This window comes from Triticum aestivum, chromosome 6A, assembly GCF_018294505.1.
Source record: "Triticum aestivum cultivar Chinese Spring chromosome 6A, IWGSC CS RefSeq v2.1, whole genome shotgun sequence".
In the NCBI taxonomy this organism is placed as follows: domain Eukaryota; kingdom Viridiplantae; phylum Streptophyta; class Magnoliopsida; order Poales; family Poaceae; genus Triticum; species Triticum aestivum.
The window spans coordinates 107879886-107904353 of record NC_057809.1 but is presented as its reverse complement, the minus strand read 5'-3'; the positions used below and the strand labels follow the sequence as shown (position 1 = coordinate 107904353).

At 45.6% G+C, this 24468-nt stretch overlaps 1 protein-coding gene and 1 long non-coding RNA gene across 3 annotated transcripts; one reads left to right on the top strand and one right to left on the bottom strand.

The window, feature by feature from the left end:
- Positions 1 to 330: 330 nt before the first annotated feature.
- On the top strand, positions 331 to 2506 carry LOC123130407 (uncharacterized). Its single transcript, XR_006463822.1, has 2 exons — positions 331 to 898; positions 1907 to 2506. It is a non-coding gene; the product is annotated as an uncharacterized lncRNA (long non-coding RNA).
- A 4262-nt stretch (positions 2507 to 6768) lies between these two features.
- Positions 6769 to 16990, bottom strand: LOC123132356 (uncharacterized). Of its 2 annotated transcripts, none has more exons than XM_044552130.1 (4): positions 16702 to 16990; positions 16137 to 16405; positions 14045 to 14256; positions 6769 to 7083 (listed from the first exon to the last, which is right to left on the bottom strand). In XM_044552130.1, exons 1-4 carry the CDS (start codon positions 16920 to 16922, stop codon positions 6838 to 6840), a joined length of 948 nt encoding a protein of 315 aa, XP_044408065.1. In that variant the 5' UTR covers positions 16923 to 16990; the 3' UTR covers positions 6769 to 6837. The 2 variants fall into 2 exon arrangements, with proteins under 2 accessions (XP_044408065.1, XP_044408066.1); XM_044552131.1 differs by having other exon boundaries at positions 6769 to 7019.
- Positions 16991 to 24468: the final 7478 nt, after the last annotated feature.

The following is a 24468-nucleotide window of genomic DNA, read 5'->3' as shown; positions in this document are numbered from 1 at the left end:
TTTTAATAGAAAAAAAAACTTATGATTATTTGTCCAAATAATCAGAAACAAAATGCCAGCGGGGTCTGCCATCGCCCAACGCGCGCAGCAGCTGCAGCCGACCCGTCAAGCCCGCAGCGCGCGCGCCCTACTCTGGCCTAGTTCGACGGCGGCCTCCTCCCAGCGCGCCAGCTGCTGCCTGGCCCTGCTCTCTTTCGGCCCACTGGCCCAGTGCGGGGATTAGAGTTTACATGTGGGCCGCTCGTTTGCATCGGACGGTCCTGCGATCTTTTCGCTAGACCAAAACCTGGGAGAGAGCTCCCGATGGGAAACCTAGCCCCATTCTCTCGATCTGTTCGACCCCATTCTGTCTCTCTCTCGTGACACCGAAACAGAGCAGCGCCCCCGGCCGCCCGGCCCGGCCGCCGGCGGCGGCGACCGCGAAATCCACCGCGCCGCGCGCACGCCTCCTTTTCCCTTTCCCCCTCCCCTCTGTCCTATCTTCCAACGACAGAGAGAAAAAATGACGCGGCAGAGCGGTCCTCTGCTCCCCTTCTCGCCTGTGGTTCTCTCTGGCCGCCGGCCAGCCGCCGACGGCGAGGCTCACCTGCGCGGCGAGGGTCCTCCTTTCCTTTCCCCTTATCCATTTCACCCATCCACCACCGCCTTCTGTTAGAGAGATAGCCGCAAGCAGCGGCGCGCGATATGGGGGCACCCTCCCTGTCCCCTTTGCCGGCGTGCGCGAGCACCTCCAGAGTGAACGCGCCGCCGTCAAATGGCACGGTGGTGGTGCCCTTTGCCCCTTGCGGGGTCGTTCTTCTTCCCGGATCCTCGGCATGCTGATGCGATTCGGGATCGAGAGGAACTGGCGCGGCCTTGCGGCGGCGCACTTTGCCGGCGAGCACTGGGCCCTTATCCGGTGAAAACTTTGCCCTATCTTTTTAGGGTTCTTTGGGGAGGGCTTGATTCTTTTGATTTCCCCCGAAAAAACTCAAACCTAATCTGGCTGATACCATTGAAAGATCTGTGGATCGGGTAGGGTAGATTAATTCGGTGAACCTACCTTCTCCTTGTGGCTCGAAGAGCTCTGGTTGCCGGCTACGGCGCCGGTGCCGGTGCGATGGCAGAGAGTGGTGGTGGCGGTGCTTCCCATCAGCACTGCACTAACCCTAGATCGGTAGGGGATTAGGTGGGGTGTATGGCGCTGCGACGAACCTCGTGTTGCGAGCCGCCGGCCCCCACCTCTTTATATAGTGCAGGTGACAGGGGCCCGTCACCCATAGTGGGTTGAGCGCCCTCGATCAGGGCGCGGATCTAAGGGCCCGGTGGGCCGTTGGGTCCACACGGTGGAGATCATCCTAACATTGCCCTGATACCATTGAAAGATCTGTGGATCGGGTAGGGTAGATTAATCCGGTGAACCTACCTTCTCCTTGTGGCTCGAGGAGCTCCGGTTGCCGGCTACGGCGCCGGTGCCGGTGCGATGGCAGAGAGTGGTGGTGACGGTTGAGCGCCCTCGATCAGGGCGCGGATCTAAGGGCCTGGTGGGCCGTTGGGCCCACACGGTGGAGATCATCCTAACAGCATGCACATTGAATTTATAACTCTTCTTTCTAAATAATGTATCATATTTTGATTCCTGTCAAAATGGCCATTGCTATTTGCTTTCTAGACATCTTGTATGTTGCTTATGCTGATAATAATTTTATTTTTCTCGGGATTTGATTATGCTCTTGAAGGGTACATTACGAGCATGTAAACTTCTATGATAATCAAAGTGCCACATAGACTAATTTATTCTGGTAGTGTACTGCCTTTTATGCATTCGTCAGAGCTATTCCACAATTTTGCCCCCACTTATACCTTTTTACACTTTTATATGTGTAGCTTCTTTTAATTTTTTAAGACATTGATTTTTGCTTTTTAGGTCTTCATGTGTGCTACTTCTGCGGTGAGCCGGCATCTAGTGAGCTTGACGAGTACTTCCTGAAGGTTGATGTCCGCTCTCGTTGCGTCACTGATCAAGGCTCCATCTGCATGGGAAGCTGATTTTTTTTGTTAGATTGGCAATGAGACCCTTGGATAGGAGAAAAGAAACCGGAAGAGCATGAAACATAGATGTTGAACCTTGGAGGTGATCAAATTATATGATTTCTGGGCTGTAAGAGCTTAAACTAACTATTGCACCCGTCATGGCTCTATATTGTCAGTTTGTATTCTTCCATGATGAAGACAGGGTGCACATAGAGCTTCTTTATGTTCTCAATGAGGTCACGAGTTCCTTTTGAGGAGGAAGAGGGCAACCTTGAACTCAAGCTGCCCCTTCACAGAGAAGTGCTTGAACGCAAGATGCTCCTCCCAGTCATTTGATGGATATAGAAATAACTTTTTATGAGAGTGACCTAAAGGTCAGACGTTTTGAATTAAATATACCTCTTTTGCAGGTCTTTTTTCTTTGGGTTTGGGAGTAGTATATGCTGTAAAATGGGAGTCTACTTTTTCAGAAATTTGTTTGTTCTTTTGTTTCTATACTCATCGGAGTTCATGTTTCTTTTCAGTTAGTTGTGAGACGTATGTATTTCCTAAATTTCCATTCAACTAATTGACCACCAAAAAAGAGATCAAAATAATATTTTGTTGATAACATCATCAATGAAAATACAAGATTTTGAAGAGGGGCTTGCTCACGACAGTGTGAAAAAAAAATAAAGGGTAAGGAGAAAGAAATGATGTAAGGGGGGATTGGTTAAAGAGATACGATGATGGCCTAGGAAAAAAGGCATGGGAGAGAGATCAATTTGTCCAGGAACTGAAACTACATCTTGTCATGTTTGACGCACATTTTAATTAGAACAATTATTTGATTATTATATTTTTTTGTTGATCCGTGGCAACGCACGGGCATTCAGCTAGTTGAAATATAGATGCTTCTGACTCTATACAATTTGCTTCTATAGTTTATAAAAATTCGATCAATTTTTATTTTGGTGACACAAAACATCCATCCCTCTGTTGGCCACAATACTAGTTTGCTTCAACTTCCAACATCACACTTCATGTGTATACATGGTTTCTGATCCAAGCTTCCTTGATTTTGCTACTTATTACTTCTTGTTTTATTTTTGCTTCTCCTAGTTATAACCATCAAAACAGTTCATGCTCCCACATAGTACTACATAGTTGAATTCGTTGTAGGTGCTTTGCTATGTACGGATGGAATGCTAATTACTCCCTCTGTCCGGGTTTATTGGGCCCCTAGGTGGAGGGAGCTCGTCCGCTTTTATTAGGCCCCTTAATCGATATGGCTGCCAAAAGCACAAAAAAAACGCTTCGTTGCTTTCTCGATCTCCCCAGCTGCGTTTGTCTCCCAACCAGCCAATGCATGCGCTTCTAATCCTCCTTGATTGGCGCATGCATGCGCCATGCAGCGTTTGAGCGCGCGCGAAAAAGTAGCAGCAACACCGCGCGTGAGGTGGCGTCTGGTTCGGAAGCGCCAGGGAATTAAATTGAGCGTGGAGCTGCATGCGGGTGAAGTGGGATTTGCTTTGGGCAGTAAATCGTGCATGGAAACCGAAGAACCAACGCTTGTTTCCACGGATTTAATCACTGTGCCTTGGTACCTGTGATCTATTTGGGGGCCTAATAAATCCGGACGGAGGGAGTATTTGACATGCTTCCTAGGAGCTTCATATATACATGTACTTCAAGCTATTTCATCTAGTTTGTGATGCATATATATGCAGCTGTGTAATTAGCCTTTTCATTCAAAGATTCGCTTCAGTGCATCCATGCTTCCAATTCACATGTAAAGATCACTGCTTAACATTCATGCTACGTAGGTGTTTTTTGAGTATTTAACAAAAAACTATCACAATTCGTGGAATCGTACCTACAAACTACCACTTTACAAACTTGTGCGGAAAACTATCATTTTCTCATTAATCTTTGGTTAAAAACTACCATGTCTGAAAAGTGTCCGATTTGACTCTTTTAAACGCGTTTCTGACTAGTTGAGCCCACACATAAGTGGGCTAAAAAAGCAACCGGGTCCCTAGTTTTTTAAAAGCAATCCAGTCATGTACCAAATTACAAAGAAACCGCCACTGGTGGCCGGCCGCACCAAGCGAGTCGCACGACTTGTCCTCTCTGTCGCTCGTCCCCCAACTCCCCTAACTAGGGTTGCAGGGTCGCCGCCGGCGCGTCGCCCGACTCTGTTCCGGCCGCTGGCCTCGACGCCCGACGTCGCCTCTCCCAACTCCACCCCGGCCGCTGGCCTCAACGCCTGACGCCGCCTTGCCCAACTTCGCCCCGGCCGCTGGCCTAGACGCCCAACGCCGCCTCTCTCGACTCCGCCCCGGCCGCTGGGCTCGACGCCCTACGCCCGACTTCGCCCCTTTCTCTGACCTCGACGCCCACAGCCCCCTCCTCCGCGCCGCCGCCGCCTCTGCTCTTCACCACCATCCTCCTCCTCCTGCCGCTGCCGCTGCTACAGGACTGGATTGCTTTTTTAGCCCGCTCATGTGTGGGCCCAACTAGTCAGAAACACATTTAAAAGAGCCAAATCAGACACTTTTCAGACATGGTAGTTTTTAGTCAAGGATTAATAAGAAAATGGTAGTTTTCGCACAAATTTGTAAAGTGGTAGTTTGTAGGCACGGTTTCACCAATTGTGATAGTTTTTTGTTAAATACTCGTGTTTCTTCTATTCTTCTCACGGAAGCAAATAATTATAGTCATGTCCTGATTGTAGTATATTCCATCCTACTTTATTGTTGTTTCAAAATGCCAAATTATATGCTCCAGCAATATTGTTGTTCTTTCACACTAGTTCGCCAAACATACCTCTTACATGCTTCCAATCAAACATTCTATTGCTTCGGTTGGAACAATGAATTGCTTCAAGCAATTCAGGGGTGATTTGGACAGCGCTGGAAGCACCACCTCGTCGGAAGCCAAATTTACTTTTGTTTGAAGCATCACCGCATGGATGAGTGACTTCTTCAAGCCTATGTGTTGCTCGTGCGCCAAAATAATCTGTGCCTCGAGGAGCTATGCCAAATGCAGCGACTTGAGGGGCGCGTTGTCACATCCCGTACAACAAGTAGGAGCAATTACCAGTTTGTTTGAGCATGTATTCAATGTAAATTGTATGTCCACATGGAACTATGGAAGCATAATTTTCTGTCCATCTATGCAAACTGAGCACATTTGTATAATTGTGTTCCCAGGAAACACAACGCTGATATGTTTAAAGCATACATACTCATGATGTTCCTTTCAATAAGACCTTTCTGTACGCTAATTGTGTTACTGAAAGGTCTTATTGTACAGAAACAACTATCTGGTAGACAAAAGCATTTTTTTGATGTTTCTGAAGTAAAAAAAACAATACATAACTACAAATTTTTACCAAATCACAACAAGTTTGATTCTCCATGGAAGCAATTTTAACCGTGGGAGCAAAATATTTAAATAACACATTGAAAACAAGAGGCAAATTTGGATAATAATGGAAATAATATTTGCTTCAGAAGCAACCCTGTATGCGTGGACCAAGAGCGATGGGCTTAATTTGGAGGTTAATTCCATGTATGTACGATTAAAATAGGATAGACGTGATTTACAGAAGCATTATGAAAACAAATCGCAGTTAATTAATATCCAAACTAACCACCTTCTTCTAGCTAGCAGATCGGACGCTTATCTTGCTTATAATCCAATAGCCCACGATCTGATGGAATGCAAACAATCAACATTCTAATGCCTAGTGCTGCCCACCTTTAATTCATTTTGTCTCTTGTGCTTGGGGTGAGGCCATGCTCCCTGTCCAGCCTTAGGAGACATGCCTCAAATGGTCGAGTTCATCTATTTGTTTGTTGATAAGGTTGTTAACACATTTTGCATATTTACCAGCCAACTCAAAACAAGTGCCCCCTTCATCCCATAATATAGGAAAGTTTTTCAAGCTACGGAGGGAGTAACAAATAAGCCATCTCAATGTATAGAGCCAACATAGCACCAACACAAGCCAGCCTAATGTAGAGAGCCAACGTGGCAACACAAAGGAACACTCAGGAGGCCCACATTGGTGGCCCCAACAACTAGTAACACATATAAAAATAACTTAAAGAACATGCAGACATTCCAACAGCTAAATAGAATGGGGGTTAAGGTAAACAATACTCTTCATTCCAGCACAAAATCAGTATGTAATAAAGGGCACATCCGTCCAGTGCTATATACTCCCTCCGTTCCAAAATAAGTGTCGCCAACTGGTCATCTTCCCCGGGATAGAAGCAAGCTCCGGACTGTAGTTTACCTGGATTCTTTTCATTTCACTTTCCCCATGACAGAAGCTAGCTCCATGTTGTCTGTCAGACTAGCACGACCATATAGCTTTAGCAAGGGGTGTTAACGCTTCAACAGCACCAAGCGGCCAGCTTGGCAAGCTACCAACAAAAAAGAAAGAACTTCAATAGCATCAAAGTTCCCCACGTTAACAGCAACCATAGATCTTCGCATGGAACGTGACTAATCAACATTGCCATGAGCCTAGAAAGCTGAATTTGTGGACCAATTCACCTTGACTGAGATGTTAGCAAGCTCATGCTTTATCTGTCGACTAGAACATCCGTAGAGCTCAGCTTTAAAAGAACGTCGGCGTTCAACATCACTGTTACCAAACCTGAACTTCAATATCATCATGTCACCCCGCGAGACAGCAAGCACAAACCTTCTCAAGCCACACGATTGATCAATAGAGCCATGGAAAAGCTGAATTTCTTCGTAGTCTTCCAAAACATAAACAAAGGACCGCAGAGATAAACTGAAACTACTATGCACCTCTGATATGACTACTTATATTGTTGCTTCCACTGCTTGCTCAACACATGCGAAAGACATGTCAACAGCACCACAATTGCCCTTAATGCGATGTTTGACTGGTTTCCATGATCTGCGGTCATGGCATGATATTGCTCCATCTATCAACTGCAGATCCTCCTCCTCTTGCCCTCCATTCTTGATCCTCATATCAAACTCTATTAAAACAGGGGAAACCAATTTGATGCCTCTCTTAGGTCCAGTCATTTGAATGGAAGAACCCTATAAAATTATTCTTGTTGTTAATTTATAGCTGTACATAGTAAACTAAGGAATATCCAAACTGGAAACTATCCTTACTAGCCATGTATGAACAATTGCAATAAATGCACAAATCCTAAACTCCTAGAAAGCAAACTAATTTGAGTTCTACAAACGAACATTAGTCAAGTACCAACCATTAAAATAGATGGTCACATAAATCATAAACTCACATAAAAAAATGAGTTCTACAAATGAACGTTAGCCAATAACTCAGATAAATGATAGCATAAATCCTGAACTCTTGAAAAACCTACAAGTCTTGCCAAAAACTTGGCATGTGTACATGGCTATAATTCAAACAACAACACCTTACCAAAATAACGGGCATGCCCTTGATTTGGTCCTACAGCAAGCGATCACTTCTACCTCTTTTGACCATGGCCCACTTGTTATTCTCTTTAGCCAAATTCTCGTTGCAGTGGATTCATAGACTACAAAGTTGTATACTGTCCTAGGGCTTGTAATCTCCCAAAGCACACCTTGGCTGCCTATGATTGCCAGAGGTATCCTGATAGCCAGCATGTTTGGTATTCAGATCTCCGCCTGATGTAATCCGTGCCATGGCCGCCGATTTGGTCGGTTCCTCATAATTAGAATGGAAGGTGTTCCGGCTAAAGAAAATGGCCATGCCCTTGATTTGGTCATCCTAAATGTTGGTTTGGCTAGTCGGGGCTCAGACCAAACACACCCTATGGAACTTAGGGTCAGCCACCTCTTTGGACACAATCGCCCATCTCACGACAAGGAGTCCCGATGACAACGTGATTGGAATCTCTAGAAACTCGTTGGGCGCCTAGGTCCAACTATCCAGGGCAACAAGTTAAGAGATGTTCAAAACTTGGGGTCTTGTCCTATTAAACTTTGTCGGGCTGAAATAATGGCCAGAGCGTTGTGCTTGGCAGTGTCCCAGGGAAGCCATTGCCATCTGGGCGAAGATAGCGAGGCGAAGGATCAACTTGGGCGCCATGTGGAATACCTGTATTCCAAAGAACTCAAGGACCTAGAGCAGGAACAATGAATGCTTCAACCAATGATCACAAGGGATAACCATCTCTAATTTGATCAACCTTCTCTAATGGCCTTGGTATTTCTACCTCTCTTTGGATGCATTTCAACCTAGATGACATCGTCCACCATATCAATGGGCAGTCGTACTAGCGTATCCTAGCAGCGTGTGTACAATATAAGCCGTATCGGACTAGGTATGCGCAGGCCTTGAAGGCCCACAAGGATCATTACCGACCAAGGTGGCAAGGTGGTGTGCTAAGGATGTCTAGTAGTTATTTTTAGGGGAAAAGATGCCTTGTGGGTTACTTGTGATAGTTATGTGAGTTTTGCTTGTGAGTTATATGGGGTAAGGATGCCTTGTGGACAACCATTGATCCCGCGAGCCTGTGGACCTCCTTGATGTTTGTAGGTGAGACGTCATATTGAGGATCACTTTGATGTTCTTCAGGTTGGGTCGATCCCTTGTTATGAGAGTAGGAAGCCAAAGATCTTACTTGCCTCCACACTGAAGATGCACTTGTCGGGGTTCAGCATAATTTTAAATTATGTAAGGTGTCGAAAGTTTGGACGATGTCTATAATTAGGTCTTCGCTCTTTTTTCATTTGTATTGTCTTCGATCTGAGTGTGTAAGGCTTCCTACACGGCGAACTCATACAAGCAAACAATGTTCTCCAACCTGAAGGGCCTTGTTTTGTAACAAAATGTGCCAAAGAGTGTGATAATGCTAATGTTGGGTACATCTTTTCTCTCAAACGAAACTAGTGATATCCAGAGTAAGCGTCCAAGAGGCATAAGTACTTACAGCAGAGCCAACGAACCGGTCTATGCAGGTGCTAAGAAGGAATCCTTATTGCATCGTTTGGTGAGGCTAGTATAATCAAGCACATATGTAGTAAGCCACTCTCCTTCGGCGCTAACACCGAATTGGACAGCCAGGCGGGTATAGGATAGGCTCGATGAGGTTTGGTGAAGGATAGGCTCAATGAAGTTTGGTGAAGGATAGGCTCGACGAAGTTTGCCTCGGCTTCTCAATTTCTCGATGTACCACCTTCTTTTGTTGGAGTTAAAATGCCTCGACTTTTGCTTGACGGGCCTAATGGGTTCGTCAAGGTCTAGCCCATATTCGGGCACTTTCCCAGGAATTCCGGGCATATCAACAGGTTGCTAGGTGAAAATATTCGCATTGTCCAAAAAAAGCTTTGAGCCCTTATCTTTTCGCTTTGGAGATGGATGAGGTACTAGGGATATACAAGGAGATATCCCATGGTGTATGCTCTTTGCGAATGATGTGGTGCTAGTTAATGATAGTCAGGCAGAGATTAATAGGAAGTTAGCTATGTTGACAAACCTTGGAATCGAAAGGTTTTAGACTAAGTAGAACTAAAGCTGAGTACATGAGGTGCGGTTTCAGTACTACTAGGCACGAGGTTAGCCTTGATGGGCAGGTGGCACCTTAGAAGGACACCTTTTGATAATTGGGGTCAATGATGCAGAAGGATGGTGATATCGATGAAGATGTGAGCCATCGAGCCAAAGCCGGATGGATGAAGTGGCGCCAAGCTTCTGGCGTTCGCTGTGACAAGGGTGCCACAAAAGCTAAAAGGCAGGTTCTATAGGATGGCAATTCAATCCGCGATGTTGTACGGCGTTTAGTGTTGGCCGACTAAAAGGCGACATGTTCAACGGTTAGGTGTAGTGGAGGTTGCATGTTTAGATGGATGTGTGGCCACACAAGGAAGGATCGGGTCCGGAATGATGATATACGGGATAGAGTTGGGGTAGCACCGATTGAAGAGAAGCCTGTCCAACATCATATGAGATGGTTTGGACATATTCAACGCAAGCCTCCAGAAGCTCCAATGCACAGTGGGCAGCTCAAGCATGTTGAGAATGTCAAGAGAGGTCAGGTAGACCAAACTTGACATGGGAGGAGTCCATAAAGAGAGATGCGAAGGACTGGAATATCACCAAGAACTAGTCATGGACAAGGGTGCGTGGAAGCTAGCTATCCATGTGATAGAACCATGAATTGGTTGCGAGATCTTATGGGTTTCAACTCTATCCTACCCCAACTTGTTTGGGACTAAATGCTTTGTTGTTGTCCAGACAGAAGTTGATGAGCTGGGATCCAATTGTGGCAACCTTCTCAGGGTTGTCAACGCAAGTGCATCTCCTTGACTTCGTCTTGAGGGAGGACCGAGAGTTTAGGCTTGTAGCGGGATGGGGCTAACTCGTCGACTGGGCATGTGTGGTTGTTGATATGCCCAAACTGTCAGGTTTGCACTGTCGATGGTCTCGCTGGATGACCGGGGAACCAACTTCAACCTTTGTCTATCACAATCCACCGCATGCACAAGGAACTATGGACTATGATGATGCCTTTTGGTCGCTAGCTTGGAACGACAAAAACCTAAGCGAGATGTGGCCAGCCTAGGAGGGCATTGTAAGGCATCTTAAAGTCAACAACTTCAAGAGAGCACTACTCCCTATGATAATCGACCCTGTTCCGGTCTATCTGAAATATAAGCTTATAAAGCAATGGTTATGTATCTATTAACTCTTTTAAGTGGATTCCTTCACATGTCACCTTATAGCGTCATAAAGAACTGCACCACTCATCTATGGCTTGTGAGTCGCCCCTGACACAAGTCTGTGGAACTATTCTAGGCCAGTTTGTCACGGATCGTCGGACTATCATCTGCTTGAGGTCCTTTTTTGATCATATTAGCCTTAAGGGAGCTCTCGCCACCGATCAAGACGTGATGAATGCTAAGCTGATCATAGACAATACAACCAAATGGTAGCGTCACAGGTAGGATTTGATATTAGAATAATTGAACTCGTCGAACAGAATATGCGCTTCGACCAATATGATCTAGGGGTCAAGGACTGAGGGTGAGCAACATGATGTTCCAGGTCACGACCTTAGTGGTTGTTTGGATAGCAAATGCGTTTGGTTATAGAAACGAGTTTTTACTTGATATTTAGCAAAACCAATTTTACTAATTTTTCTGTTAATAATCAATGTATAGAAGACTATATTTGGGTTGGGAAGTGTGTTTGTCATTTAGATAATGATTCATACTATTCTTGTTCTTCCGTGATCTTCTCATTCTCCCGTCAAATTTTGTTGGGGTACAAGTACAAGATAGTTGGTTGATCGTTCTCATCGAACGGTCACATACACGCGCATATAGTCGAGCAAGTTGTTGGATTGATTCGATACGCCATTTACCAAACGCACAAAATGACAGGCGCATACATGTATGCACATGTAGAGCCTAGCTATCGAGGGCAAGCAGTTGGAACAATTCAATCTGTCAGCTACAGAATGCCGCATACATGCACATGTACAAGCTAGCTATCTAGGGCAACCAACTAGATCGATTTGATCCGCCGACTGTTGAACGCACGTGCGCAAATGCTCAAGGAGCTAACCTTGACGGTGGGAACGACTAGGACGAACAGTGCAAAGGAAGCTTCGGCTAGAGGAGGGCGGCCTCGAGGTGCGGCACACCAGTGGGCCCGTCACGACTTTTGTCGGCCACCGGGACCTGCAGATTCTATTCTTCGGCTGATGAATGTGCCCAACAGGATCGGCGAGAGAGAGATACCATGTTCTTAGAAATTATGGGTTTCAGATAATCCAGTTTTGCATATCTAAGAATTGGTTAGAGTAGCCAAATGTGATTTTAGTTTGTTAAACCGTCATTCCATTTTATAATTGGACTCTCTACATTCTAACCAAACAACCCCTTGGCATCCCTCCCTGTCTCACAACTCTCAACTGGACAAACCACCCCACAAGTGGTTAACATGCGGCAGACAAACCACCCCACAAGTGGTTAACATTTGGCGATCTAGGAGATTCGTCTTTCAATTCTTCAAGCTCTTGCGTGGGAACAATTATCGTGGAGTTTGCATGAATTATCACAAGTTTGTTGCTTCCTTGGGATTCACTTCTGCATAATTTGGATCCGACAATGCAATGTACTCGCGGTCGATGCCAACTGTAGTGTAATTTTGGTCGCTTCATAATGGTAAGGTAGTAGTACATGATTTCTGTAATCATTGGAACATCACCTCATGTCAATAGGGCTGCCAGGACACAATTTAGCCAGGTTCCGTCCCCCTAGTCGGGAGTAATAGCACTACTCCCGCCTTGACTAATATGTGGAGAAGAGTACAAACATGGTTACAAAGTGAATCCAACGAGTTCGTAAGCAACTCAGCGCTATGATCGTCGATCTAGGTGAGATGTGCCAGATCTGCTTGGTCCTTCTTGCGGGGTCTTGGACAACACAATATAGTCGTTAGATGGCGATGAGCTTCTCCTACATGTAGATGTCCTCGTCATATATGGGTAGGAGTCTAGACCGAGTACGAGCGAACTTCTAGCCCCTTTGCCTTGTTCTGTTCTTTTTTTAATTAGAACAAACATAAACTAATTGGGTAGAAAAGGAGCAGAAAAAGATCTGTGGATTAGACTCCCTTTCTTTCCAGGGTTTGTATTAAAAATGCAACACCCTGTTCTGACCATATTGCACTATGTAAAGATTAAGTAAAGGGATTACCTAGCTAGCGCATATCGAAGAGTTGGAGACTTCCTGCCACTATAGAAAAAGCTGGTGATGGATCAATTTCTGTAGGTGGGTCTCAACTCGGATCGAGACATTCGGATTTGCCGATGAAGAGTAAAGTAAGCCCAAAGGCTTCCCCATCCTAAACCTAGAGCATACACCTCCTTGATCGGTGATGCTTCGTTTGGGCCTCCATACTTGCACATGACGCGTGCATACAACAGTATGTCTACCCATTTGTCATCATCCTCCGACTCAACAGCGATTGTACCTTCCCCTCAAGGAAATCAGTATGGGGTTGTACCACACTCTTTCTCATAAGTTGCAGCAAGGAATGAGACCTCGGGTCACAGTAACAAGCAAACACGCCCTCGGGTTGTACCACACTCTTCCTCATAAGTCTCGACAAGGAAATTTTGTGGTGAAGTAAACTAACAAGTAGCGACAATAAGTAGCGATATTGAGGGGAATGCAAACTCAAGTTGTTTCACGAGGGAAGGAGGAGAAGAAAAAATATGGAAGTAACACTATGGGTCGATGCTCTAGCTGGTAGGAACGCTAGAGTGATGACGAGTGGACGAATGTTGCAACACTCATCAAATAGTAGTATGCAGAATGAAAGGACATGACCACACAATACTGGTTGGACAAGTGGAAAACGGAAAGGACCAATTTACGCGAAAGAGTATCTTTCATGATATGGCCATATGGGTAGGAAAGAAGAGATGCAAACCGAAGGAAATGAACCAAAGAGGTGCACGATGGTAGATAGAGAGGAGGACGTTGACTCTTGTCATGGAGTAGCAAATAAATTAGCTCACTTAAGCTCATAAAAAATGCCTCTAAATTGATGTCTCAAGATATATTTAGCTAGTAAGATGATAACAATAGAACATTTTGGGAAGCAAGTAAGAATTAAACCGACCTAATCAGTTGTTTAGTCTCCCTAGTAAGTAAACAGGCTATCACCCCTTGCCACTTCCATTGACCAAACGAGCCATATCATTATGGTACATTATTGTTATTTAAGTATGGCCATAATTACTGCGTCGAACCGTAAATTCATCATAATTTGGGATCACATGGGGCAAATAATAATTCTATTAGAAAAACCAAGGCGGCAATTAATACAACATTTCCATTCTCTATCTTGCATACTAAATCCTCTATCCCAAGCTTTTACGATTTCAAATATATATATTTGTAATAAGCATCAAGAGTTGTATGTAGGTTGAACCTCATTTCTTCTACGCATGTAATAGGATTAAGCTTATAATATAAAATAACAATTATCAATGATTAAAGATTAAAGATAAGTTTAGAATTGTACCTTTTGTGTGATGATGGGATCATCCCTGCTATAATTAAGAACATAGTTACGCATGCCATCCCTATCATCCCGCACAGCTATATACCCATACAATTCTATGGGGTCATGGTTGATGGAACACTCGGCCAACGTCAATGAGAAAAATTGCAACATGTTGCATGGAAAATAAGCTTTTTTGATTGCCTTCGAGAACATCATCGGCTCCAACCGAGCTTCACCAAAGATTACACAACATATAACAATTATTAGTTCATAGACTAGAGAAATTACATACTAAAAAAAGAGTAAACAATTGGTTGCCCCAAGTATTGTGCTAAGTTGCAGAGAACGGCTGCCTAAAGAATATAAGAATATTGTCGGTTAGCTCAATGTACGAGTGACAAAAATTACCAATGTGCTTCAAAAGACTCATCTAAGCAAGTTTATGATCCAAGAGTTTTCCGACAACAACAACAAAGCCTTTAGTCCCAAACAAGTTGGGGTAGGCTAGAGGTGAAACCCATAAGATTTCACGGCCAACTCATGGCTCTGGCACGTGGATAGCAAGCTTCCATGCACCCCTGTCCATAGCTAGTTCTTTGGTGATACTCCAATCCTTCAGGTCTCTCTTAACGGACTCTTCCCATGTCAAATTCGGTCTACCCCGGCCTCTCTTGACATTCTCCGCACGCTTTAGCCATCCGCTATGCACTGGAGCTTCTGGAGGCCTGCGCTGAATATGCCCAAACCATCTCAGACGATGTTGGACAAGCTTCTCTTCAATTGGTGCTACCCCAACTCTATCTCGTATATCATCATTCCGGACTCGATCCTTCCTCGTGTGGCCACACATCCATCTCAACATACGCATCTCCGCCACACCTAACAGTTGAACATGTCGCCTTTTAGTTGGCCAACACTCAGCTCCATACAACATTGCGGGTCGAACCGACGTCCTGTGGAACTTGCCTTCTAGCTTTTGTGGCACTCTCTTGTCAGAGAGAATGCCAGAAGCTTGGCGCCACTTCATCCATCCGGCTTTGATTCGATAGTTCACATCTTCATCAATACCCCCATCATCCTGCAGCATTCACCCCAAATATCGAAAGGAGTCCTTCTGAGGTACCACCTGCCCATCAAGGCTAACCTCCTCCTCCTCACACCTAGTAGTACTGAAACCGCACATCATGTATTCGGTTTTAGTTCTACTAAGCCTAAACCATTTCGATTCCAAGGTTTGTCTCCATAACTCTAACTTCCTATTTACCCCCGTCCGACTATTGTCAACTAGCACCACATCATCCGCAAAGAGCATACACCATGGGATATCTCCCTGTATATCCCTTGTGACCTCATCCATCACCAAGGCAAAAAGATAAGGGCTCAAAGCTGACCCCTGATGCAATCCTATCTTTCCGACAAGTTTTTGCAAAATTGGACAAAAAAGGTTAGGTCAGGTATAATACTCCCTTCGTCCACAAGTGTAAGCATTCCTGACGTTTTGTCCATAAAGTATCTCAAGAGTCTTCAACCTCCATCAAAGCAACCCTCATCAAATTATCTCCCAACCTCTCTCACGCTGGCCATTCAGGAGCTACTCTAGCTACTTCAGTGAGGGGCATCATAGTATTTTCCCTTACTCCTTTATCTGTCCTAAAATCCTAGAAATGCTTACATTTGTGGACGGGCAGAAGTGTTATATAAATAAAGAAGATGGTACAATTATATCCGCAAAGCCCTAGCAGGAAATATATCAATTAATCACATGAATTGTCAAATGCCCTAGGAATAATGTAAAAGTATTGAGTGCAAACCCATGCTGTGAAACATATGCACAAAACAAATTCTTCAACTTGATCTAATTTGGATGGCCCAAGCCTGAGGTTGGAGTTTGCCGCCAACATGAGCTGACTTTGGGCCATCTAACTTGGCAAAGTAAGTCCAATCATGAAATACAGTAACCAATAGACTAGAGCTGTCTAGAACTCTAGATTAATTCCATGTTTACACCCTAAAGCCGTTCAGATGTTCACGAATATGGACTTGTGCAGCAAATACTCATTCGAGAATATGGATAAAATGGGGAAGCTGATTTAGTAATTTGGATACATACTCTCGTTGTGGTCAGTAATGTCGATATCAAACCAGTTTTCCGTGAAAAGCTTGTTCTTGTATATGGCTCCATCACGGTGGCTACTATTTGAGAAGATAGACGGGATGAATATATCAGCAACCTTCGTGGGATTGCTATCTGTGACCTCATTGGTTAACTTCTTCACACTGGTCACTTTCTCCCTCGTATTTGCAGTGTCTAAGCATTTGATAGTGGCACAACCTTCGGGTTTGTACGAGTGTGGCTTATTCTGCTTCTCCTTATTGCAGCTAGTTGTGCAAACATAAAAGCAAATCTTAACATCTGGCTCAAATAAGATGTATACTATCGCACTTTTATCTAGAAAAAAATGCATACTATCACAGAACCGCCAGGAACCCTAATTAGTGAAATAATCAAACTCTATATTTCCAATTCTGATTCGACGTAATAGCAATTTTAATCCAACAAATACCAATTTCTTTAATTTAATTTGGTCAGAATCCAGATCCAAAAGTTCAGTACAAGGCACAGGATTATCACTGTACATGTCTGAAGTAAGAAATGAAAGGAGGCCATAACAGACCTGGAAAGAAGATCCAGATGCCGATTCGAATGGGCTGATGATGACAGAAGGAGTGAAGCACCTCGTCCCTCACGCGCTATTGGCCACCAGCGAGGCGGAGCGGAGACTACTCTTCCGACGCTAGAGCGCCAGCGCCCAAGCGCTGGAGGCCATGAGCGAGGTGGAGCGGAACCAATTGTGCCGGCGCAGAGACCAGTAATCGATCGTGAGACGCTTTGCATCTCCGCCGCCTCAGGTCCTCACGGATTTGGCTGCGGATTTGGCGGCGGCAGGCGACCCTATACAACGCCCGCCACGTGAGCTCACACTTCGGCGCCCATATGGGCCGGCCCATGTGCAGGCCGGAACGCCGCATGTTTTTTCCTTCTTTTCCTTTTCTTTTTTTCCATTTTAATAACTTGGCATATCAACAGGTTCTAAATTTCAGATAAAGTTACGAATTTTGAATAAAATAATCATGAAGTCAGAAAAAATATTCATGATTTCAAAAAACTTCTCGGGAATTAAAAACAATTACGGTTCAAGAGAACGTTCATGAATTTGTCACAAATGTTCAAGAAATCAAAAAATGTTCGTGATTTCAAAATTTAAAAAAATGTTCATGATTTTAAAAAATGTTCCTGATTTCAAAAAATGTTCATGATTTCAAAACATGTCACGAATTCAGAAAAATGTCCAAGAATTTGTAAAAAATGATCATGAATTTAAATATATTTCATGATTTCAACAAAATTGATGGTGAATTTAAGAAATTCTCATGATTTCAAAAATGTTCAAGATTTCGAGAAAAATGTTTCGTGAATTTGAAAATATATTCATGATTTAAAAAAATGTCAGCATGTTCAAAAAAAGTGTTCGTGAGTTTTAAAAACTGTTCACAGTTTCAAAAAAAATTCATGAATTAAGATATTGTTCACGAATTTGTAAAAACAAAATCAAGAGTTTAAAAAATGTTCATCATTTCATAAAAAGGTTGCGACTTTAAAAATATTCACGAATTTAAAAGATTTTCACAAATTAAAAAAATAATAAAAACGAAAACAGAAATGAAAAAAAAGGAAAGAAAAATGAAAAGAAAACAGAAAAGGAACAAAAAGAAAAGAAAGAAAAAAACCACGCTGGCGCACAACGTTTTTGCCAGAATCGTGTGAGCGGTTGTAGTGACTTTTCACAAAGTGATGCCGGTGTGTCAATGCAGTCTTAGCCGTCGGATGCGGTCAGTGCTGTCGTCGGTGTCATTCGCGCCTTGCTGTAGTAATGTCAAGACGCATGTCCATCCTTATGGATGAGGTTGTAGAAACGGTGACAGTGTGTTGACGAGATTATTGATGAAAACCTTGGCGATGAAGTGTCGACGTTGGCATCGTAGCAGCCTGTCGACAATGATGCGTCGCTTGAAGGTGTCCCTCCACGGCAACGAGATGTCGGTGCCGCGTCATGCCGAGTCGTACAGCTCGATGCAGTCGGCTCGATGAAGAATATTGGGTGCAGATGGTGTCGATGTAGGGTGCTTAGTACGCCCGTGGCCGATGCTGATGTAGTGTCCTCCCGTGATATATGCACCGATTCATCGGGTTGGTCATCGCCCGGTCCATGTGGTTTCTATGGCATGAAACTGGAAGAACCTAGATCTCGTCCACGGGCACCTGGAGCGATCTAAACGTGTGTGTGGTGTCGCCAGGTTCAGCAGCCGGTGCTTGATAAAATCGATGTAGCTGCGCCTGCGCTTGTTGGAGCCGAGGTAGCGCCGCTTTGAGTCCTGCTGTGAAGAAACCGCCTTGACGGACGCAGGACGGCGGGGGAGAGGGATGTGGACACACCAATGAATTCTAGGGTCGTCGATTTTATTTGGTGGCTAAAAGAAAAATTGATCTATGGGAATTTCGGAAATTGAGAATTTATCTAAAACCCCGACGCTTTCTTATGGCAACTTTAGTTACTCGGGGATGACAACATTATTTGTGAAGCATGTCAACTTTGTGTTTGGATGTCAAGTTTTAGCTTTTTTGGGGAGGGGGGGGGGGTCAGATGGCAATTTTAGTTGTAAAAAATGTCAGGGCGATGTTACTTCGTGCCACACATGTGGCACTTATCATTTGGGGAAACTAATCTACGGAGACGATCTCATCTTTGATTTCGATCAGATGTCGCGCCTCGGGGAGAGAAGATTAATCTCCCCGGAGGTGGTGAGCTGCGGAAGTGATTGAAGGTCCTAGGATCAGCGTCGTTGGACAAACCGCTCTAATACGATGTGAAATATATAGAACCTAAAATATTTGCTATATTGATGTGACCCTCGTAGGGTTATATATAGAGAGAATACAACATGAGAAGAGTCTTGCAGTACAAGGCAAGATATGATATACTATTTAAATAATTATATCTTCTATCTCTTTATATCTATCCTAATCATGTTTATACTTCTAATAGAATAAAGTTGTGCAACATAATGGTTGTCATATTTGCCCAGCCACTAAGGACATAAGTCATATCATCCTTCGCTGCAAACTTGCTGATGTGGTTTGGGTCAAATCCAGCCTTAATCTCTTACCCACAACTCGCCACAACTTCAGGGTTTCCTATATTTAGACACGAAAAACTCTATTCGCTGCTTGTTGCGGCGAACTGTCGGGCAATCGCATAGAGCAGCGATGCGAGCTACCAATATGGACCGGCCCACTTTCAGATTTAAACAGTGCAGCCAAGCGGTTTTGGGGGTCAGATGGCAATTTTAGTTGTAAAAAACGTCAGGGCGATGTTACTTCGTGCCACACATGTGGCACTTATCATTTGGGGAAACTAATCTACGGAGACGATCTCATCTTTGATTTCGATCAGATGCCGCGCCTCGGGGAGAGAAGATTAATCTCCCCGGAGGTGGTGAGATGCGGAAGTGATTGAAGGTCCTAGGATCAGCGTCGTTGGACAAACGCTCTAATACGATGTGAAATATATAGAACCTAAAATATTTGCTATATTGATGTGACCCTCCTAGGGTTATATATAGAGAGAATACAACATGAGAAGAGTCTTGCAGTACAAGGCAAGACATGATATACTATTTAAATAATTATATCTTCTATCTCTTTATATCTATCCTAATCATGTTTATACTTCTAATAGAATAAAGTTGTGCAACATAATGGTTGTCATATTTGCCCAGCCACTAAGGACATAAGTCATATCATCCTTCGCTGCAAACTTGCTGATGTGGTTTGGGTCAAATCCAGCCTTAATCTCTTACCCACAACTCGCCACAACTTCAGGGTTTTCTATATTTAGACACGAAAAACTCTATTCGCTGCTTGTTGCGGCGAACTGTCGGGCAATCGCATAGAGCAGCGATGCGAGCTACCAATATGGACCGGCCCACTTTCAGATTTAAACAGTGCAGCCAAGCGGTTTTGGGGGAGCAACTAGTTAACGAGCGCTTCTTCGGAAGCCTCGCAACAATCAGCGTCACTTGGTGCGCTCTCAGTCATTCATCACGTGTCGCACTCTGGACGCTCTTTCTGAATTTTATTTTTATTTTTCCACACGTGTTTTAGGCTTTTTAAACGGTTTTTCGGGTTTTTTCGACGTTTTGGTTTCCCCCCGGTCTTCCTTAGCTTTTCGACCAAAAAAATTTGAAAAAAAATTGCGCGAAAAAAACACGTTTTCTTTTTTTTCTTTCGTGAAAGTCACGGTTTTTTCCCGCGAGAGGCACGCTTGTGCTTTAGCGAGAGTCATGGCCGTGCCTTTCGGAAACGAAAAAACGCGTTTTCTGTTTTTCTTTTCTTTCGCGAGAGTCACGGTTTTGCTTCCGCGAGAAGCACGGTTGTGCTTTCGTGAGAGTCACGGCCGTGCCTCTCGAAAAGGGAAAAACAAAACGCATTTTCTGTTTTTTCTTTCTTTCACGAGAGTCACGGTTTTGCTTCCGTGAGAGGCACGGTTGTGCTTTAGCGAGAGTCACGGCCGTGCCTCTCGGAAAGGGAAAAAATATGCGTTTTCTATTTTTTTTCTTTCATGAAAGTCACGGTTTTGCTTTCGCGAGAGGCACGGTTGTGCTTTGACGAGAGTCACGGCCGTGCCTCTCGGAAACGAAAAAAAAATGTGTTTTCTGTTTTTTTTCCTTCCACGAGAGTCACGGTTTTACTTCCACGAGAGGCACGGGTGTGATTTCGCGAGAGGCACAGGTGTGCCTCTTTTGGAAAGGAAAAAAACCATGCTCCCGGTCGTTTTTTCCCTGGTTTTTTCGTCCGGTTTCTTTCGTGAAAAAAAGTTCGTCAAAATCTATCAACATGAGATCTAGCTTTGAAGATCTCGACGCGAGGAATCCAATGGTGAAAACGGTTCGAGATTTGGACGCACGGTTTAAAAGATAAAGCGTTTTGAATAAACGAATCTACGAAAAAAGGGAAAACTCCCAAGTTGCAACAAGTGGCGCGCTGCATGGGCGCCACTTGTCGCGACCTGGAAAAATTTAGTGTTATTCGCAACGAGTACTCCTTAATCAGTGATTTCGCGGTTTTGGGAACCTTAGAACTGTTGGAGAACGTAGTAATTTCAAAAAAATTCCTACGCCCACGCAAGATCATGGTGATGCATAGCAACGAGAGGGGAGAGTGTTGTCCACGTACCCTTGTAGACCGAAAGCGGAAGCGTTAGCACAACGCGGTTGATGTAGTCATACGTCTTCACGGTCCGACCGATCCAAGTACCAAACGCACGGCACCTCCGAGTTCAGCACACGTTCAGCTTGATGACGTCCCGCGAACTCCGATCCAGCAGAGCTTCACGGGAGAGTTCTGTCAGCACAACGGCGTGGTGACGATCTTGATGTTCTACCGTCGCAGGGTTTCGCCTAAGCACCGCTACAATATTATCGAGGATTATGTGGAGGGAGGTGTCGTGGTTCTAAGTCTGACAGTAGTGTAGGGGGGTAAGTATGGAGAGGCAAGATCTTAGCTATGGAGAAGTTGTAAGCACGCAAGGTTTACGAGTTCAGGCCCTTCTCGGAGGAAGTAATAGCCCTACGTCTCGGAGCCCGGAGGCGGTCGACTGGATTATGTGAGTATGAATTACAGAGGTGCGAACCCTTGTCTCGGAGGAGGGGGTGGCTTATATAGAGTGCGCCAGGACCCCGGCCAGCCCACGTTACAAAGGGTTCAATGTACATTAAGGCAGGGCGTTACTGGTAACGCTAGTAATAAAGTGCTATGATGACCATAAAAGCTACTTAATGACCGACCGTTAGCGTGCGGAGTGACTTTAGGTCTCCTGGCCGTCGAGTGGTTGGATCTTGGTCGAGTGATTGCTTCTTGGTCGAGTGTCTTCGAGTCTGTCGAGTGGAACACCTCCAAGTCGATTGAAAGGTGATTTCTTCTAGAGATGTCCTTGGGTAGGGCAGTTAGGACAGGTCCATGACCCTACCCTAGGTACATAGCTTCATCATTAGCCCCCGAATGGATCGAGGTTTGAGTGGGGAAGGAGTTGAGAACTTCTCCGACTCGTTTTTCATGCCGTGAGCATATCTTGTTTCGGATCAACGGACCTGAGTGATGACAGCAACTTCCTTTTCAGTCGCCTTGATCCATTCTTAATTCTTCGTCGAGTGAGTTTCTTTACTTGTAAGGCTCCGAGTGACGGTGCGGAGGAGATCTTTGGTCTGACAAGTTGTTTGCTGCCCGCAGATTTCGTGGGATCCGAATTTTGGGAAGCGCGCGGGACGGGGGAGGCCGCAGTAATCGGATGGGATAGAGCGGAGCCGCCTCGATCCCCGCGCCGCCTTTTTCGCCACGTATCGCGCGCGCGATCGTTACGGGATTTGACAGAGCCACCTGGGCCTACCCGTCAGCCACTCGGAAGCGGCCTCATATAAGGCGTTGGACCGGAGTCTCCCGAACAGTGCGTTCCCATTTCCTCTTCTCCTCTTCACGCCCCTCCGCTGCGCTCGCTCTCGCCCCAGCATCACCGCTCCGTACGCGTCTCGCCGGCGACAATGGGGAAGGAGAAGACGGCGGCTCTGGAGCGGGCAAAGAAGGCGACGGCGAGGTCGAAGGGGAAGGCGACCAGCCGGGGCGGATCTTCCTCGCGGACCGGCCTGCCGAAGGGCTGGATCCAGGGCGACTGGATCCACTCGAGGATCACCCAAGAAGACCTCGACGACCTGGCCGAAGGGGGGCTGATCCCCTATGACTCGGCGCGGCTTCCGGGGAAGGAATCTGAGCCGCAACCTCGGGAGGGTGAGCGTGTTCTTCTTGCCACCCACGTCGACCGTGGATTTTCCTTGCCTCCTCACCCTTTCTTTCGAGGGTTTCTGAACTTCTTTGGGGCACAACTCCACCATTTTACCCCCAACTCAATCGTTTATCTCGCCGCTTTCATTTCTTTGTGTGAGAATTTCCTGGGTTGCCGGCCTCACTGGGGTCTTTTCAAGCATATTTTCACTTGTCGCTCCCAGACAGTGAAAAAGGCTAATCCGAGTGACGAGAGGACCCAAGTGATCCAGATGTGTGGGGGTCTTGGCATCCAGACGAGAGGGAAAAGCTCCTTTCCGGCCATGATTCTTCCTGACTCAGTTCGCGGATGGCAGTCGACCTGGTTTTACTGTAAAGACCAGTCGACGCCAGGGCAATCGACTGGCCTCCCTCCCTTTACCATGGACCGAGTGGAGAAACCCTCCCCTTTGAAGGTGCTCCCGGAGGAGAAGGCGCACGTGAAGGTGTTGGTCGATCGAGTGGTCCAGCTTATTCGTGACGGGGTCACTGGTATGGATCTCTTGGAGGTCTTCCTTCAGCGGCGCATCCAGCCTCTTCAAGCTCGAGACCATCCGATGTGGATGTATTCGGGTCTTGAAGACTCCACTCGGATCCACCCGGAGGAGGTCGACGACGACACACTGGAGAAGTGGCTGTCGGGCATTACCGGGAACAAGGACAATCCCAGGGGAGCCAGGAGAGTTCCCCCATTCGACCAGTCTCATGCACCAGAGCAGGTCTGATTCTGAGTTTTTGCTTGTAATCTGAATTCACTCGCGCAGCTGCCTATATTGCGTCGACTGACTTTGTTCTCCCTGCTTTCTTTCAGGCCATTATTGAAATGTATTCAATGCCCAACGGGGAGCAAGAGCAAGCTCTGGAAGGCGAGGCGAGTGGCGGCGACAGTGGCGAGTGGACTTCCGATGGTGAAGGGGATGGAGGAAGCGACGACTCAAGTGATGGAGAAGAAGTCGAGTCGCCCCCTCGCAGGGAGAGGCGATCCAAGCTCGACCAAGAACGGCCGAGTGCCCGCGACAAGGCAACTACTCAGGCTGGTCAGTCTTCGAAGCGTCCTCGGATCTCTTCACCAACCCCGACTGAGAAGGCGCCAAAGCACCCCAAAGTTGCAGAGCCGAGGACTCGGAAGGCGTTGCCGAAGATCAAGATTGATATCCCCGTCGCCTCCGCGTGAGTGTCTCTCTTTGTATTCACTCGACGCTCCGCGCTGTTTGTTTTTCTTGTTTTAACTGGACGAACTTTGGAATTGTCAGCGCTGCCACTTCCGGGACCTCAGCTTACAGGGATGATGATGAGGTGATGGAGGATGCGGTCACTTCTAATCCGGGTATGATTTCTGCCATACTATCTTTATTCGGTCGATTCAACTGCAATGTGCATCATTGGGTGACGTGATTTTGGCAATTGAACTTTGCACAGCTCCCAACATTATTGACCTCCCTGATGATGATGAAGAGCCCGAGAGGCCTTTGACGAGGAAGAATAGGCGAGCTCCTGTAAGTGAGGCGCT